Source organism: Alexandromys fortis, unplaced genomic scaffold, assembly GCF_014885135.2.
Source record: "Alexandromys fortis isolate MF-2015 unplaced genomic scaffold, M_Fortis_MF-2015_v1.1 scaffold_67, whole genome shotgun sequence".
In the NCBI taxonomy this organism is placed as follows: domain Eukaryota; kingdom Metazoa; phylum Chordata; class Mammalia; order Rodentia; family Cricetidae; genus Alexandromys; species Alexandromys fortis.
Genome location: NW_026067945.1, coordinates 8322217 through 8338294, shown reverse-complemented (window position 1 = coordinate 8338294; position 16078 = coordinate 8322217). Strand labels below are relative to the sequence as shown.

The 16078-nt window shown below is 45.3% G+C and overlaps 1 protein-coding gene across 5 annotated transcripts in view; it reads left to right on the top strand.

Moving 5' to 3' along the window:
- Chd2 (chromodomain helicase DNA binding protein 2) overlaps positions 1-13248 on the top strand; it is a 128092-nt gene extending 114844 nt beyond the window's left edge. For all 5 annotated transcript variants that reach the window (XM_050149141.1, XM_050149140.1, XM_050149143.1 and 2 more), the window contains 3 exons: positions 444-657; positions 5015-5261; positions 10036-13248. In XM_050149141.1, the coding sequence (XP_050005098.1) occupies positions 444-657; positions 5015-5261; positions 10036-10369 (795 nt within the window). In that variant the 3' untranslated portion in view covers positions 10370-13248. The remainder of the gene's footprint in view (positions 1-443; positions 658-5014; positions 5262-10035) is intronic.
- Positions 13249-16078: the final 2830 nt, after the last annotated feature.

The window sequence follows — 16078 nt, the reverse complement described above, 5'->3', positions numbered from 1 at the left end:
GGTCAGGTGTCTGGCTTGAGGACTTTAGTGTACTGTCTCTTTCCATTTGACAGCTGGCAGCTCTTAACTCTAGTAAGCCTTGAGAGCTTAGCAGTCATGGCTTTTTGTAGCCAAGAAAGTCCTCTGAAAGTGCCAACTTCCTGGCCACTTGAATAGGCTATGTACAGGAACACCTGGCAAGTTTTTTTTTCCTTTTTTTGCACGTGGGCTTTTTAGCGGAGGTTGGTTTTCTGTGGTAATCTAACAGCCCGGCAGCCCCCTGTCAGGCTGTTGGAGCTGTGGAGCTCAGCAAAGTTCACAAGCAGTTTTGGTAAGACATTACTAAGTGACAGCTCAGAAGAGAGGAACAAGATGGAACTGTTTAGGAGGGCATCTTTATTCTGCTCTCAGTAGCTAAGCCGGGGTCCTAAGCTTTTCTATTTTTTTTTTCTTTACTCTGCCAGGAACAAAAGAAGAAAGATGATACGCTCGGTGGTAAGAAACCATTTCGACCAGAGGCCTCTGGTTCCAGCCGGGATTCTCTGATGTCTCAGTCCCATACCTCACACAACCTTCATCCTCAGAAGCCTCATTTGCCTGCCTCCCATGGCCCACAGATGCATGGACATCCAAGAGATAACTACAGTCACCCCAACAAGAGACACTTTAGTAATGCAGGTAGGCCATTAGATAACTTTTAAAGAGGTGTCCAAACCCCCAATCATTTCATTTTCCAAGGACCTTTGTACTTTCTCCAAGATCTTCTTGTCTCTTCTTGGTTTTTATAAAATACGAAGTAAAGATCTAGAAGATTAAGGGTCAGCTCTAAGTTAAGGGGATCACAGGTACTTTAAAAGGTAATGGGTGGGGCTGGAGTGATGGCTCAGAGGTTAAGAGCACTGATTGCTCTTCCAGAGTTCCTGAGTTAAATTCCCAGCAACCACAAGGTGGCTCACAACCTTCTGTAATGAGGGCTGGTGCCCTCTTCTGGCATGCAGGCAATACAGGCAGAACACTGTATACATAATAAACAAACAAACAAACAAATAAATAAGCCTTTTTAAAAATAAAGGTAATGGGCAAACTTATAAAAAAAACTTATATTCCATGTACAAGAATGATCACTAATTAAAGAAAATGTCCTACAGGCTTGCATAGGTGTATAAGGTGGGCATCTGAACTGCTAATATTGAGTTGGTGACAAAGAGATAACCAGATAGAAAAAATAAGCAGTGGACAGTGAAGAAGCAACCTTTATTAATGAGAGACTATTCACAAACTGTACATCTGATAAAGGGCTAGTATGTAAAAATAGGACTGGTTAAGAAATGGGGGACGGATGGATCTAAATAGACATTTCTCAAATGATGGTGATAAACTCCGAGATGCCCTAAATTAATGTATAGGCCAGACAGGGAGGGCCTTGATAGAAGAAGATGATTAAGTCAGTCGAGAGGACTGTGCTGAGTATTGAAGATTGCCCATGGGGCCACACTGCATTTCGCTTTGGAATCAACCAGACCAGGATGTATCAGAGACTTTGTTTATGGACTAATGTATACAAGATGCTGCCATCTGTATTGACCTGAGTCTTTTTCAGTAAACAACGTAGGTTTGTTTAAAAAAAATACGATTTAATGTCCTCAGATTTCACTATAAGTAGCCTTAGGTCCAGTGGACATTTTCCCAGCTGCTAGAGTCACGCTACTGCTGGCTCAGGGACTTTAACCTGTGACCTGTCCTTTGACCCTTAGATAGGCATTTGTACCTCAATAAGTCCTTTATTTCAGAGACCTGTTAGTCTCAGGTTTGTCTTAATAAAGGTGTATAAATGGCCAACAGGTATATAGAAAAGCACTCAGCATTATGGGCCACACTCTTATCAAAGAAACACAGTGTGGGTAAGAATATGGAAAAAGGCAGCCTTTATCACAGCCATTATAGAAAACACAAGTAGGGTTCTCAGTAGCATTAAATACAGAACTCTCATATGACCTACAACTTAAGTGTATTAAAGGTATCAGATCTCACGGTTTATTAATGCCAAATACTTTTTCACAAGAGTAGCACATGAATCAGCTTAAGTGTCCATCAGTAGTGAGTGGGAAAAGAAAATGTGGCACCTGTGCCCAAAGGAATATTAGTTACCTGCCACTCGTGACACAAAATCATACATATTATACAATTAACATGTATTTTAAGACATGTACAAAATAAGTATATAATTTTTATTTGTTAATTTAAAAAACTTGAAATTTAATTTTTTGAAACAAACCTTATAAAAGAAGAAGGAAAGTAGATTGTATTAAAAATTTGGAGATTTTGTTTAGAAAAAAGGAGAAATGGCTAGGCAGAGAGTTAACAAGGTTTTTTACTCATTGCAATCAGCAATAATTAAAATGAGAAATGCACACTTGTTATTAAGGATAGGAAATGATCTAGTCTTTTTTAGAAAATAATTTGAAGTGAACAAATATATTGACCTTTGGCCACAGTTCTTTCTTGTCTGGATATTGTTCCGTAGAATGAGGACACATAGTTGGTAGGGTGCTATTGAAGACGAACTTGAGTGTCCACTGATTAAGAGAATGGTAGAGTGAGTGTTAGGACATCTGTACCCAGTGCCATCCACATTACAGAGTGTTGGCTAGACCAGCATTGTGCACTTGCTGGTAATATCAGCACTTGGGAGGCCAAGGCAGGAGCACTGACTGCTCTTCCAGAGGACCTGATTCAATTCCCGGCACCCACATGGTGTCTCACAACCTTATCTGCAACTCCAGTTCTAGAGAATCTGACTCCCTCTTCTGGCCTCTGTAGGCACTGCATACATGTGGTGCATAGCCACAGATATCCATCCTGGCAAAAACACTCATAGATGTAAAAGAAAAATAAATAATATTGAAAAAAAGAGCAGTCAGTGAGGGAAATAATAAGAAGCAAACAGTAATCATTTTATATTTTTACGCTAATCAGGTATTAAAAACCCATGTCTGTATCTTTAAATTTACTGAGGTGAAATTCATACAGCAAACAGGTAAGCATTTATAGGTGAACCATCCAGTGGTATTTGTACATTCAAAGTTCTGCACAATAGTTATGCCACTTCCTAAATTTCTGTATCACTCAAATGGAAATTCTTTTCCTGTTCTCCATCCTCTCTATCTTTCTAGCTATCTGTATTGCCCTGTAAATGAATTCATTCAGAAGACTTCATGTCAGGGAAATATACAGTGTGCTACCTCTTGTGACTGGCTTAGCAAAAGGTTTTGAAAGTCCATCCTAATTCTAGTGTGAATCAATACTTAATTTCTTTTTATGGGAGGATAGTATTTTACTCGATGGATATACTTTTTTCACTCATCTAAGTCTCTCCTTTTTTATATTCATATATTTGCTTGAATACCTATTTGCAATTGTTGTAGCTAGGTACATGGGGATGGGATTTCTGGTTGTATGGTAACTGCTTGACTTCCTGAGAAACCAAGAACAGCCTCCCTTAAGTACTTGTATGAACAGAGAAGGACGTGAAAGGGAAGTCTGGTTAGTGGTAACTATTGCCTTAGACTAGTGAGGTAGGGGAGAGTGTTTGAATTTAATGGCTAATCATTGTTTATTGCTTCACTAGTTAAAATATGTAAAAATTATTTTTAGAGTCAGAAGAATAAAAGGAAAAATACTGAACAAGACTTAAAGCATATAGAAACCTAACAAGATTTATCTTACTGATTCAATTTTCCTATAAATAATCAAAAAGTACATTTCTTTCTTAAACTTTGGTTCTAGAATTCCGTTTTTATGCACACGTACACACAGTTGATTTTGTGTTAGAGGCTACATAGCAAGGTATTATCTTAAGAAGTGCCCCACATTTCCTGTAAATTTTTATACACTAAAATTATGTCTGGGTTTGGCCAGATGGCTCAGGGGTTAAGAGCACACTGGCTGTTCTTCTAGAGGAACTGGGTTCAGTTCAACAGATTGTGCATGTGTTTGTGCCCTTCAGACTTTTTGTAAAAATTTCAATTTTTTTTTTTTAAAAGAAAAATTTGTCTTTGTTTCTTCCCTTTCAAGTGTGGTGGTGCACACCCGTAGCCCTGTGGGGAGGCAGAGGCAGGGAGACTTCTGAGTTGAAGCCCAGACAAAGCTATATAATAAATCAGACGTAACCTAAAAAATATTGAATTAATTGCTGTTACTTGGGGATTTACTTATTTTTCATTGTATGTGTATGAGTATTTTGTTTGCATTTATGTCTGTGCATCCTGTGTACGCTTGATGCCCACAGAGGTCAGAGGAGGCCACAAAACCCCTAGAATTGGAGTTAGAGATGGTTGTGAGCCTCTATGTGAGTGTTGGGAACTGAATCAGGTCCTCAATAAGAGCAGCAAGTGCTCTTCCACTGAGCTACCTCTCCAGTTCCAGTTCCAGTTATTTAAAAGTCATTGCTTATTAACTTCCTCAGTGTCAGAACCATTTCTTTGTGTTGTTTCCCATTATCTGCTTTTTTTTCTTTCAATTTTTATTCTCATGTTTTGATTATCTTCCCTAGGAGGTGGCATGGTGCTGGAAACTTGTTGAAGCACTAGGTGGTATCCCAGACTAGGAGGTGCTATCTCAGTGTGGTGCCCTTCCCCTTGGGGGTCAGCCTTTAGTCACAGAGGTCTTCAGAGGCTCAAAAGAACTCTTCTCAGAAGGTTGAAGCACCTTCAGCTATGTGAGGGCGTTAGTGAAACAGCATCATCACTTCCAAGTTTCCTTTGGGGTTCTTGAGTGAATCTCATTTTAAGGGTCTATTGCTCATTGAGGCAAGCAAAAATGAAACATGTAAGCCATAATTTGGAAGATCTTAGCAGGGACAGAGGTGATAGATTTTCTTTTGCCTTAGAAGTTGTTGGCAGCAGAGAAAATGTTAGGACTCATTCATTACTCATGTTAGCCGTAAGGCTGAGGAGGCAGTGGTTGTCTCCTGACATGTCCACCTGCAGTAAATGCCGCCATGTGCTGCAGTTACGAAACAGTTCTCTTCCTTCAGATCGAGGAGACTGGCAAAGGGAAAGGAAGTTCAACTATGGCGGTGGTAACAATGCGCCCTGGAGCAGTGACCGGCACCATCAGTATGAGCAGCAGCACTGGTACAAGGATCACCATTATGGTGACCGGAGACATATGGATGCCCACCGTTCTGGAAGCTACCGACCTAACAACATGTCCAGAAAGAGACCATATGAGCAGTACAGCAGTGACCGAGACCACCGGGGACACAGAGACTATTATGACAGGTGAGAGACTATTATGACGTGTGACCCGACTGGACCTGCTTAGAGGAGAAAGGATGGTGATGCTTATACGGGTTTGTCTGTCTACTGCATGCTGAGTGTTGCATGTATCAGTTATAAATCCCATATCCCTGCTATCAGGATAGCTTTAGGATGCTGGAAGAGGGAGTTTTGTAGCTGTATTTATTACTTTAGGTGGATGAGTGCTTTGTCCACATGTGCATGTGTGTACCATGTGTGGGCGTGGTACCTTGGGAGGTCAGAAGAGTGTGTTTAGCTCTGGACCTGGGATACAGAAGATTGTAAGCTTCTATGTGGGTGTTGGGAGCTGAATCCAGGTTCTCTATAGGAGCAGTGAGTGCTCTTAACACCTGAGCCATCGTTCTAGCCCCACCCCCTTAAAGAAAAGTATTCCTTTGTTCTTGGAGATTTTTATGCATGCATATAATATATAATTTTGGTCGTTTCGCCCCAGTACCCTCTCTCATCCCTCCCCACCTTGGCTGCAGTCCTTCCAGGAGGCCTCCCTTCTGCCCCATGCTTTTGGTTGTTGTGACCCAGTGAGTTTGCTTGTGGTTGCTGCATGAGTAGGGTGGTGTGTTATCTATGGCATGGGTAAGTTATGAGTAGCTGCATCACTAGAGGAAATGACACTGTTCTCCCAGCAACCCTTCTGAGACACGTTTGAACTGGTGAAGGTGCTTGCAGCCAAGCCTGATGACCTGCGTTTAGTCTGCATACACATTGTGGCATATATGCACACACATACGTGCACACAAAATTAATAGATGAATAAGTTATTGTAATGATATTTCTTTACAAGGTGAGTAGTGCCTGAAGTGTGATAGCTGAGGCTGGCCTCTGACCTCCACACTCATGTGCATTCACACCTACATATGTGTCTACACATGTAAATACACAGTTTAGAGTCGACAGTATTAGTTCTTAATGTGACCCTCAGTCTTACCAGGTAGCAGAGATGGGTACGAGGCTGTGGTCCTTGCTTGCCTAGATCCAATGGTTGACGTCAGAGCCTTGGAGGTTGTACCTTCTCTGCAGCCATACAGTGCCGTAGTGAGGCAGTAAGCCAGCTCCAGATTGTGAGTTGGCGAGTGTGGAAGAGCACTGTTTTCACCAGACTTTAATTCAGAGTCAGGCTGTTGACGGAACTTCATAGCAACGGCGGTCTCCCCTGGCTCATGTTATACTTTATGTTTAGACTGTACAATGGCTTTAAAGTGGGGCAAAATTTCATACGTCATTTTGGTGTCCTGCTGTTGTTTTGGAAGCTGCAGTTAGATGAGTAACAGTAGCTTGCATTAGCCACCTCAGATGAAAGAGCCTCCATCCACCCTCACTGCCTCCTGGTTTCTGTCATCTTATCTGGTTCCTCTGTGTGGGTCTGCATTTTGCCTGGTCTGTCCTTTTGCCCCTTTCCTTTTGTGTTTTACTGGGGCTGTGCTGTGAAAGGTGTTTATTTTGAAGGGTGTCTTTGCTGGGTATAAAGTTTTAGATTGCTGGTTCCAGACTTTCAAGGACTCCTCCGTTGTCTGCTTGTGTGCTTTCTGACAAAAAGCAAGGCCTTTGTTCTCCTTTTTCCTCTTTATAGACCGTTACTATTTCAAGCTCTGGCTATGTAGCATATATATCATACGCTGTGCATATCTGCCTGACTGTCCTCCCTGCCTCCATACCTGTGTGGTGCAGAGATTAAACCCAGGGCTTTGAATGTACTAAGCCAGTGCTGTACCACAGAGCTGCCTCCCAGCCCTGGCAGATGATTCTTTGTGTCTCTTATACTCAGGAATTACTCAGCTTTCTGAACGTCTTTCACCCATAAATTTGGGAGATTTTCAATATTTTTCAAATATTATTGTCATCTTCCATTCCTCTCCTTCGGAAATTCGAATTGTACTTACTATTATCCTGCTTGAAGTCATGGGATACTGGCTAGACTCCGTTCTAAGAACTGTCTCAGTATCCTTTTATCTGCTGACGGTTTCAGTTGATTAGCTTATCTCATGTATCTTATTCTCTTAGTAGTTTCCATGCCCAGCAATTTATTAGATGCCCTATAAGATACCATTGATAGTAGTACTCCCTCCATGCACCACACACACACACACACACGCATGCACACACACACACACACGCGCGCGCACACACACGCATGCACACACACGCATGCACACACACATGCACACACATACACATGATTTGGGACACACACACCCCCTTATCTGTCTTTCATTAATTACTTGTTCCCTTGACTTCTCGGGTTATTCATTCTTCTCTTCAGATTGAAATAGTCTTTTTAATATCCTCTGCAGAACTGGCTTAGTGGTCACAAATTCCTTTAGTCTAGGCGTTCTCCACCTGTGAGTCACAACCCCTTGTGACTTCTTCATAGGGGTTGACTAAGACCATTGGAAAACACAGATGTTATGCATACAGTGTTTCTGCCTGCATGTATGCCTGCAGGCCATAAGAGGGCACCACATAGAATTATACATGGTTGTGAGCCACCATGTAGTTGCTGGGAATTGAACTCTGGAAGAGCAGCCAGTGCTCTTAACTATTGAGCCATCTCTCCAACCCTTTAGTCTGTTTTTATCATGAAATGTTTTTATTTCTTCAATTTAATTTTTAATTTTATTATCTTTTAAAGAAAAGCTCCCCTCACCCCCCAGACAGGGTTTTTCTGTGTAGCCCTGACTATCCTGAAACTATGCAGCCCAGGCTGGCCTTGAACTCAGATCTACCTGCTTCTGTCTCCTCAGTGCTGGGATTAAAGGTGTACACCACCACTGTCTGGCTCTTATAGATTTATATTTACTTTTATTTATGTATAGGTGTTGTGTATATCTGCGTGTGGGTATATGCATTTATGAGTACAGGTGCCCTAGGAGGCCAGAGGCATCAGATCCCCCTGGAAGTGGGTTATAGGTGGTTGTGAGCCTCTTGACATGGGTGCTAAGAACTGTGCCCAGGTCCTCTAGAGGCCAGAGGAGCAGCAAGTGCTCTTCACCACCGAGCCCTCTCTCCAGCCCCTCTCCTTCAGTTTTAATAGATTGTTTTGCTGGGTATAATAGTCTGGTTGACAGCTGTGGTCTTTCAGGACTTGGGATCCATCCTTCCAGGCCCTTCTGCTTTAAAGGGTGCTGTCGGTATTATTCAGTGTTTTCTCGTGTGTCTGCCTTTCTAGGCGACTTGTATTTTCTTTGTTATAACTTTAAATACCCTTTATTCTGTATTTGTTTTGTTTTTCTTTTCTAGCCTTGTTTATTTGATATTCTCTAGGTCTCTTGTATCTGAATGGGCATTGGGGAATTTTCTTCTCTGATTTTACTAAAGATACTCTCTTCCTTCTCTTTTGTATTCCCCTTCGTGCCATAATACAGAGGCGAGGTCTTCTAATGGACCTCACATTCTCCCATGTTCTGCTGGTGCTTTCTTTGACACCTTCCTCACTGACCTTTATGGAGGAATCCAATTACTCTGTCTCCATCCCTGCTGTTGCGGACATGATCCTTTCTGTTGTCGTGGTTTCTACTGAGGATTTCAGTCAGCTTACTGAGGTTTCCATCCCCGGTATCATTTCAGTTTGGGTTTCCTTCAACAATTCAGACTGTTCTCATATTCTGGATTGGCTTCCCATTCATTCATTCATTCATTCATCTTTGTCTTTGAGGTGTTTGGTCATAGTGAAATCTTTTTTAAATTCTAAGTCTTCTAGGTCATTTTTATTTGGAGCCATACTATAGATTGGTGTTTTTGGAGACATGTTGCTTACTTCTTTGTGTGTGTGTGTGTGTGTGTGTGTGTGTGTGTGTGTGTGTGTATGTATGTGTGTTATAGCTGTGTTGGAGTTTGTCTATCTGTAGTTTGGTTTTGATTGAGTTTTCTGATGTGTTCAGGTCACCTTTCCTACACTGCTCAGGATTTATAGCAGGACTGAGAGTGAAACATTTTATCTTTGTCTCATATTTGATGTTACAGCCTCCATTTCAGGTCTTTTGCTTATCTGCTGTAGCCTGGTACCTTCAGTCTTGGTCAGGAGCTTGGAACAAGTTTCCCCTGGCAATGTGGACCAGTCCTGGGTCTAAAGGCCAAATAGGACTACTGGAGGTTCTTAGGCAGGCTGTTGGTAGGACTCTAGGTCTCTGCGTCCTATGGAAGGGAATGTTTTGGGAGCTGGTGAATTTGGAGAAAAGGAGGCCAGAAGGAGTTGACAGCCCTTAGCAAGCAGTTGCCAGGCTTGAGCTACTTGTATGGTGGGGGTCTAGGTGTGTAGGTGAGGCTGCCTTATGTGTGGTGGCTAGAGAGTCCCTGGTGGGCTGAGTCAGTATGCATAATTTTAGGCAACTTTAATGCTGAATATCTAGGTTGATTCTGGGTTTTGCCGTTATTAATAATTTACAAATAATTTCTGTGTATTTTTTCTTTTGAGTATGGTGAAGAAATGTGAAAATGTTTATAGTTGTGTTTTCCTGAAGGGAAAGTGAGTTTGCAAAGCTGTCAGTGATTGTCCACGTGTGTCCACACGTCACTGCAGCTCTGAAGAGGGCACGTTATTTCACAGGATACTTTTACCATTATGTATGAAAGAACTGTCTATGCCTGGGTCGCGCGTGTGTGTGTGTGTGTGTGTGTGTGTGTGTGTGTGTGTGTGGTTCCCTGGTGACAGAAATATTTGTCTCTGTGTGTGAGGAAATGACAGCAGAAGATGGAGAGTCTGGTTGTGGTCTTTCAGCTGATCCGTGCGTCTCTCTTTCAGGCACCATCATGACTCTAAACGGAGGAGATCAGATGATTTTAGGCCCCAGAATTACCACCAGCAGGATTTTCGACGAATGTCTGACCACAGACCCGCAATGGGCTACCATGGCCAGGGACCCTCAGACCATTACCGCTCTTTCCACACAGACAAGTTGGGGGAATACAAACAGCCCCTGCCCTCATTACACGCTGCAGCCTCAGATCCTCGCTCACCCCCTTCCCAGAAGTCTCCCCATGACTCCAAGTCACCCTTGGATCACAGGTCTCCTTTGGAGAGATCGCTAGAACAGAAAAACAACCCAGACTATAACTGGAATGTTCGGAAAACATAAAGGACAGCTCCGAAAGGGGCGCGATCACGGGAGTCATCAAGCACTTGGACTTTTTGGTCTGGTCCAACGGTGGCCAGTGGTCAGGCTAGCGAGTGGAGTTCTTGGATACACTGCTGCTGAATCCACTAACTTGGCGGCTGAAGGAGCACTTCAGGGAGTCGGAGGCCTTCATCTGCTGCTTTGGTTTGGTCTCCACTCCTGCACTTTGGCACCCTGTCCCATCCTAGCCTATCGTGGCCTCCCACCTCCGTGGGTGCTGGGAGGAAGAGGTGACTTATGTACCAGCTTCATTGGGCTGCTTTCCCTGTGAAGGAATCGGAGATCTTGAGAGTCAGTGAATGTTATATTCAGCATGAGTGACCAGGGCAAGGACCTGCTGGACAGCGTGTGATTGGTTCACTATGACGTGAGGGTGCTGCTGATGGGAAGTGGGAGGTCACAGGGTGGGTTTCACACTGCAAGACTTGAAAGGGGAGCACGTATACCCCTCAGGTGTTTCTGGGAGAAGTGACACACTTGGTCTCATTACGTGAAGTGGGGTGGGCATAGAGAGACAGGAAACAACTTCCACCATGGCGTCCCCCCTGCCAACACTAATTCTTCCCGTACTATCTCTGTACATTTCAAAGGTTTGGTCTTCTGGTGGAGTCCATTTTCCCTCTTTGTCAGGGAAAGTTGGATCCCTCTGGCCAACTTTAGAGAACTGTGACATTGGCGTCATTGATGCCACCGTGGGTCTTACTTGTTTGGGGGCATGGGCTAAGTGGGTTTAGGGGTGGAGATGGGGCTTTGGGGTAGTATCACCAGGAAATAGGAATCCCTGGTGGGTTTCTGGTTCCTATGTTGAGAAGGAGAGTCACAGGTCCTGATGGTGGCCTGCTGATGGGGTGCCTGCTGGTAAGCAGATGGGGAGGGGTGGGGTTCCGAAAGTGGGCATTGGTGGTGCCAGCAAGCAGGGAGCTTTCAGTATTGGAGTGGGCCAGTGATTGTACTTGCATCTCGGTTCCTTTACACAGCTTGACGGGGAAGCCTATACAAACCCAAACATCTTGACAGTTGAGGTTCAGTCAGGGAAAAATACCCGAGGGTTACATTTCCATTGCAAGTTAGGATTCAGCAGCATCAAACCCTCTTTCTTTGTGATCTGTAGAGTATAAACCTAAGTTAATTTTCCCAACTCCCAAACAGCCATGACCGGGGTGGCTGAGCTGTGAGAGGACAGGAGGCCTGTTGGGGTCAGGTTGGGTCAGGTTGGTGGGTTGCATCATTGAATGGCTCTTCTCAGCGTATGGATAACTGGGTTGCGCCTTTGGTTTGACTCACTTTCAGTATAGCTTACCAGTATTGTTAAAGGTATCCAAAGCCTTTCTAGATGGACACAGGAAAGCTGACTTTAACCTATAGATGGTGTGGTGAGAGTCCAGGCTCATTCTGAGTTGATGAAAAGTCTTGTTTTGGAATACGCAGGATTCAGCTTTCTGAACTCCTTTGGGGATGGGGTGGACCCATCCTGGGCAGTACCATTAATGACTTTCCCAAGACAAGCTTGAATTGTGTCTTTGAGTCCATCGTCTGGCCATGGCATGGCTGTGGTGGGCCATTGCTTCCGCTACTTAGAGCACCATGGACCCGGCTGTACTGAGTCGGTCCCTGCAGCCAGTGCTCAATAGACCGCCTTCTGGATGCCTCATGGCACCTGGTCCCTTACCCTGATCTTGGGCATGCACTGGAGTCCTCTGGCTGGAGTCTCCTGCCTGGTGGCCTGCCACGATTTCCCACACAGTGAACAGTAAACCAGAGTTGGAGCTTCTTGCCGATGGCATCGACACTAATATTGGTTTGCTGGGCTCTTTGGTGCCCTGTGCAAGGTGGAGGCCTTGCCCTTCCACGCTTACCTAGGCCTTTTTCTCTTTCAACTTGTTGGTAGAAGATTTAAGTTATTCTCAAAGATGTCTCATCATGAGGAAAAAGGAACTTCCTTTTGTTTCCTTCAGGACTAAAGTGCCATAATACGTAGCAAAAGGCAATGTTGGCCAGATCAGTGTTACATTGATTCTAGATTGCAGTATCTCCCATCAGACATCTGTGTATCTGACGAGTGGGTTGGGAGAAAGGAGGCTTTCCTCTTGCTTTAAACCAGTATGTGCACCATACACTTACAGCAGCAGTCTGCTCAGGTGGGCGAGGCTGTCGGTGGAGTTCTGGTGGAGCCCAGCTTTGGGCAGCTCATGGTTGAGGAAAGAGTGAGTGTTGCCAAGGCCTGAAGTACTGTGATGCACCGTGACCCTAGACCACCAGGAAGGTGATGTTTCTGCTGACCACGGTGTCCCCTCATTGGCCAGCCTGCGGGAGCCCGACCCCCTGGTCCCTCCTCGGACTCTTGTGTAGTCATTCCGTAAGCCCCGCAAAGGGAACGCAAACATTTCTCACTGTGCTGCTGCTCTGACCTGGTGTGGCCGGCAGCTGCATCAGGCTTTGCAGAGCAAAGGTGATTCACTTACGTGTTCACACACACAGCAACACTGAAATCTTATAGACCAAAACCCACATGTCAGCAGGAGCCGTGTCCAGGCCCAGCACCTGTGGTCTTGTCGCTCATCTGAGGCCAGCTGTGTCAGGTGAAGAGAGTCATGCCAAGGGTCCAGGCTGCTTTAGTCCATCTGTCCCTACTCATTTGGGGACAGGTGGTTTTTCTTGTAAACTTGTGGACTTTTGAAACCTGTTGACTAAACAGTAATTAATTTATATTTGTGAAAAATGCCACTGTCCTAGTGATTTCTGATGTAAATAATGTTGTTTATATAGTATGTATTAAATTTTCCTACATTGTAAAACTGCTGTACTTTTGATTCTTGTATATTAAAAAGCGTTACTAAGGATTTTTAGAATCGGGCTAACCAGTTGCGTTACGTTCTGGTGTGAGGCAAATGCCTTGAAGATACTTCCTCTGTCTCCTTCCTTTGCCGGAGGCGTGGCCATGTGTCCAAGCTTGTCATCGATGGGGTTTTTCCTAAGTTGTGCTTTTGTCGGTATGGACAGTTTCCTGTGTCTGAAGAGCTCCAGGCCACAGCCCACAACTGTGCACCTCATGAGATGGCATGGAGCTATTGAAGCGGGTAGGTCATGCAGGACTGCCCTGAGCTGCTCTGGGGGTCCTGGGGAGGCCTGCCAGCCTGCAGCATTTGTGCGCTTCACAGTTGGGTTATATATTCCCGAGTGGACAAAGATGCCTTTCTAATGGGAACCGTGACACAGACATTAACTTGCAATTTGGCACAGAGGTGGCTCAGCTCCGACATGGCCCAGACAGCAAAAGCGGCCTGGCCTGTGAGTGGAGAGCCTCCTTGCAATCTTGTCCAGGCCCAGGGCTACAAAAGTGACTTTGAACCCAAGCTCATGTCTTTATAAACCCGTGCTGCTGGGACTCCACCCTGCTAGCCTTCCAGGACCCTTGGGTGCAAGAGGCCAGTGTTAATTCTGGCCTGGCAAAGTGGAGAAGCATGGAGAGGCGTTCCTCTGGAGAAACCACTGGTAATCCCTCCCTCTGCTGCGCAGCGCAGCTGGGCTGGCTCTGGGAAACTTAACAAGTGCTGCAATAATCTATTACGACTCCCAACAGTGACAGGCTTCCAAGGCTGCTGCTGCCAAGATGCCTGCCTTTTACTGGAAGCTGCAGGCCTGGGGCCCTCACCTCCCAGTGCCTCCCTGGCAGGGATGCAGATGCTTGGCAAACACCACAAACCCTGCTCAGTAAGTGCCAACAGAAAGGTCACTTACTGAGAACTAAAGACCAGCAGTTTGCCAGAGAATAGAGCCTGTGGTTCTTAAAGGAGCCACGCTAGCATCGCCGCTTAGGCTTTAACTAAAAGCCCCTTCCATCCTATTCCAGGTCAGAACTCTAATCCATGCTGCCTCCTGATTTTGTGGAGTACCGTCTGGATGCAGCTGAAACAGATAAAACCTTCCTGCACGTTCCTGGTTATGGTGGAGCCCTGCCCAGCCCCTGTTGATAGGACTCTCTCCTGTGGCAGGTCTTGGGGATTTCCTGATGAGTTATGTGTCCAAATGACTTGTCCCTGGCCACAAGGCTCTCTGACTTTGTGTGGGAACAAAAATCAGGTCTACAGTCTACCTGAAACATGTCCAGAGTAGATAACTCAGAGCAAGCAAGGGGAGAATTCGCATGGACTCTGCCTTCTCTGAATTCTCAGGCAGAGTGGCACCCATGGGCCAGTGGGTGCAAGGCTTGTGTCCAACTGGGACCCCAACCTAGGCATTTGTGTTCCACTCACACCTAAGCTTGCATCACGTGGTCTGCATTCTGGTAGCAAGGATGGAAGCCCCGCAGAACACACAAGATGGGCTTGGCTGGCCACACTGTCAAAGGCAGAATGATGGGGTTCCTGGAGGCACTACAGATGAGAGGCTCTCTCTTGCAACTTGTCCTTGTTTGCACTCTATTTCTGTGATAAACACAGAGGCCAGAAGCAACTTAGGGAGTAAAGGGGTTTGTTGCATCTTAGCCCTTCTGCTGTGAAGAGAAGTCTGGGTGGGAACTTGAGGCAGGAGCTAAAGCAGAGGCCATGAAGGAGTGCCGCTTACGGGCTCACACAACCCGGGACCACCAGCCCCAACGGTGGCACCACCCATAGAGGGCGGGCTCTCCCATATCTACCATTAATCAAGAAAATGCCCCCGCAGACCTGCCTACAAGCTAACCTGATGGAGGAAGCCTCTTAATCAAGATCCCCTCCTCCCAGAAGGCTCTAGTTATCATCAAGTTGACAGAAAACTAACCAGACCCCCCTCTCCCCACATGGAGCCTTGGCCGCTTGAGAATCTGACGCATCATCCCAGAGTAGGTGTGATTCTAGAACTGTCCTGCAGAGGGCAGCAGAAGTCCATGAATCCCGGCAGAACCGCAGCTGGCCCACACCTTACCCAGGGGAAGGCTCTGATTCTTCTCCCAATTTCTAGATCCCTTCCTTTGCCGGGAGGGGCCAGGAGACTGGAGCCACCTTGTTCCCGAAGGAGGCTTGAGAGGGGACTGAGAACATCCCTCACAAGGTGACCTTAGCGACTCATGTTTTCCTCTGAACTGCTTTCTATGGGCCCGTGATTCCATTCCTGATCAGATATGGTGGGTGGGGGATTCTAGTGAAGTTCAGTAAGATTCTTATTAAAGGCAATGAGAGGCTCCGTGCGGAGAAGTTCAATAGAACTTTCAAATAGCTGAAAAGTTCAGGAGAGCCTGAATATAGGTTAGTCAAGGAGAAAACTGCTATCAAGTGTTGTTAGGTTTTTACTCTACTCTTTTGGGGGACCTGCCCCCATATCATGACATGGAGGCTTATTCTTACTTATGAATGCCCAATTTTAGCTTGGCTTGTTTCTAGCCAGCTTTTCTTAAATTACACATCTTATCTTTTGCCTTTGGGCTTTTATCTTTCTCTGTTTCCATATACCTTTCTTTACTTCTTTCTCCGTTGCTGGCTGTGTAGCTGGGTGGCTGGCCCCTGGTGTCCTCCTCTCCTTGTCCTACCTTGCTCCTTCTCTCCTCCCAGATTGTTCTTCCTACTGCTTCTCTTTTCTGCCAGCCCTGCCTGTCCTTGCTCCTGCCTCACTATCGTCTGTTCAGCTCTTTATTAGACCATCCGATGTTTTAGACAGGCAAAGTATCACAGCTTCACAGAGTTAAACAAGCACAAC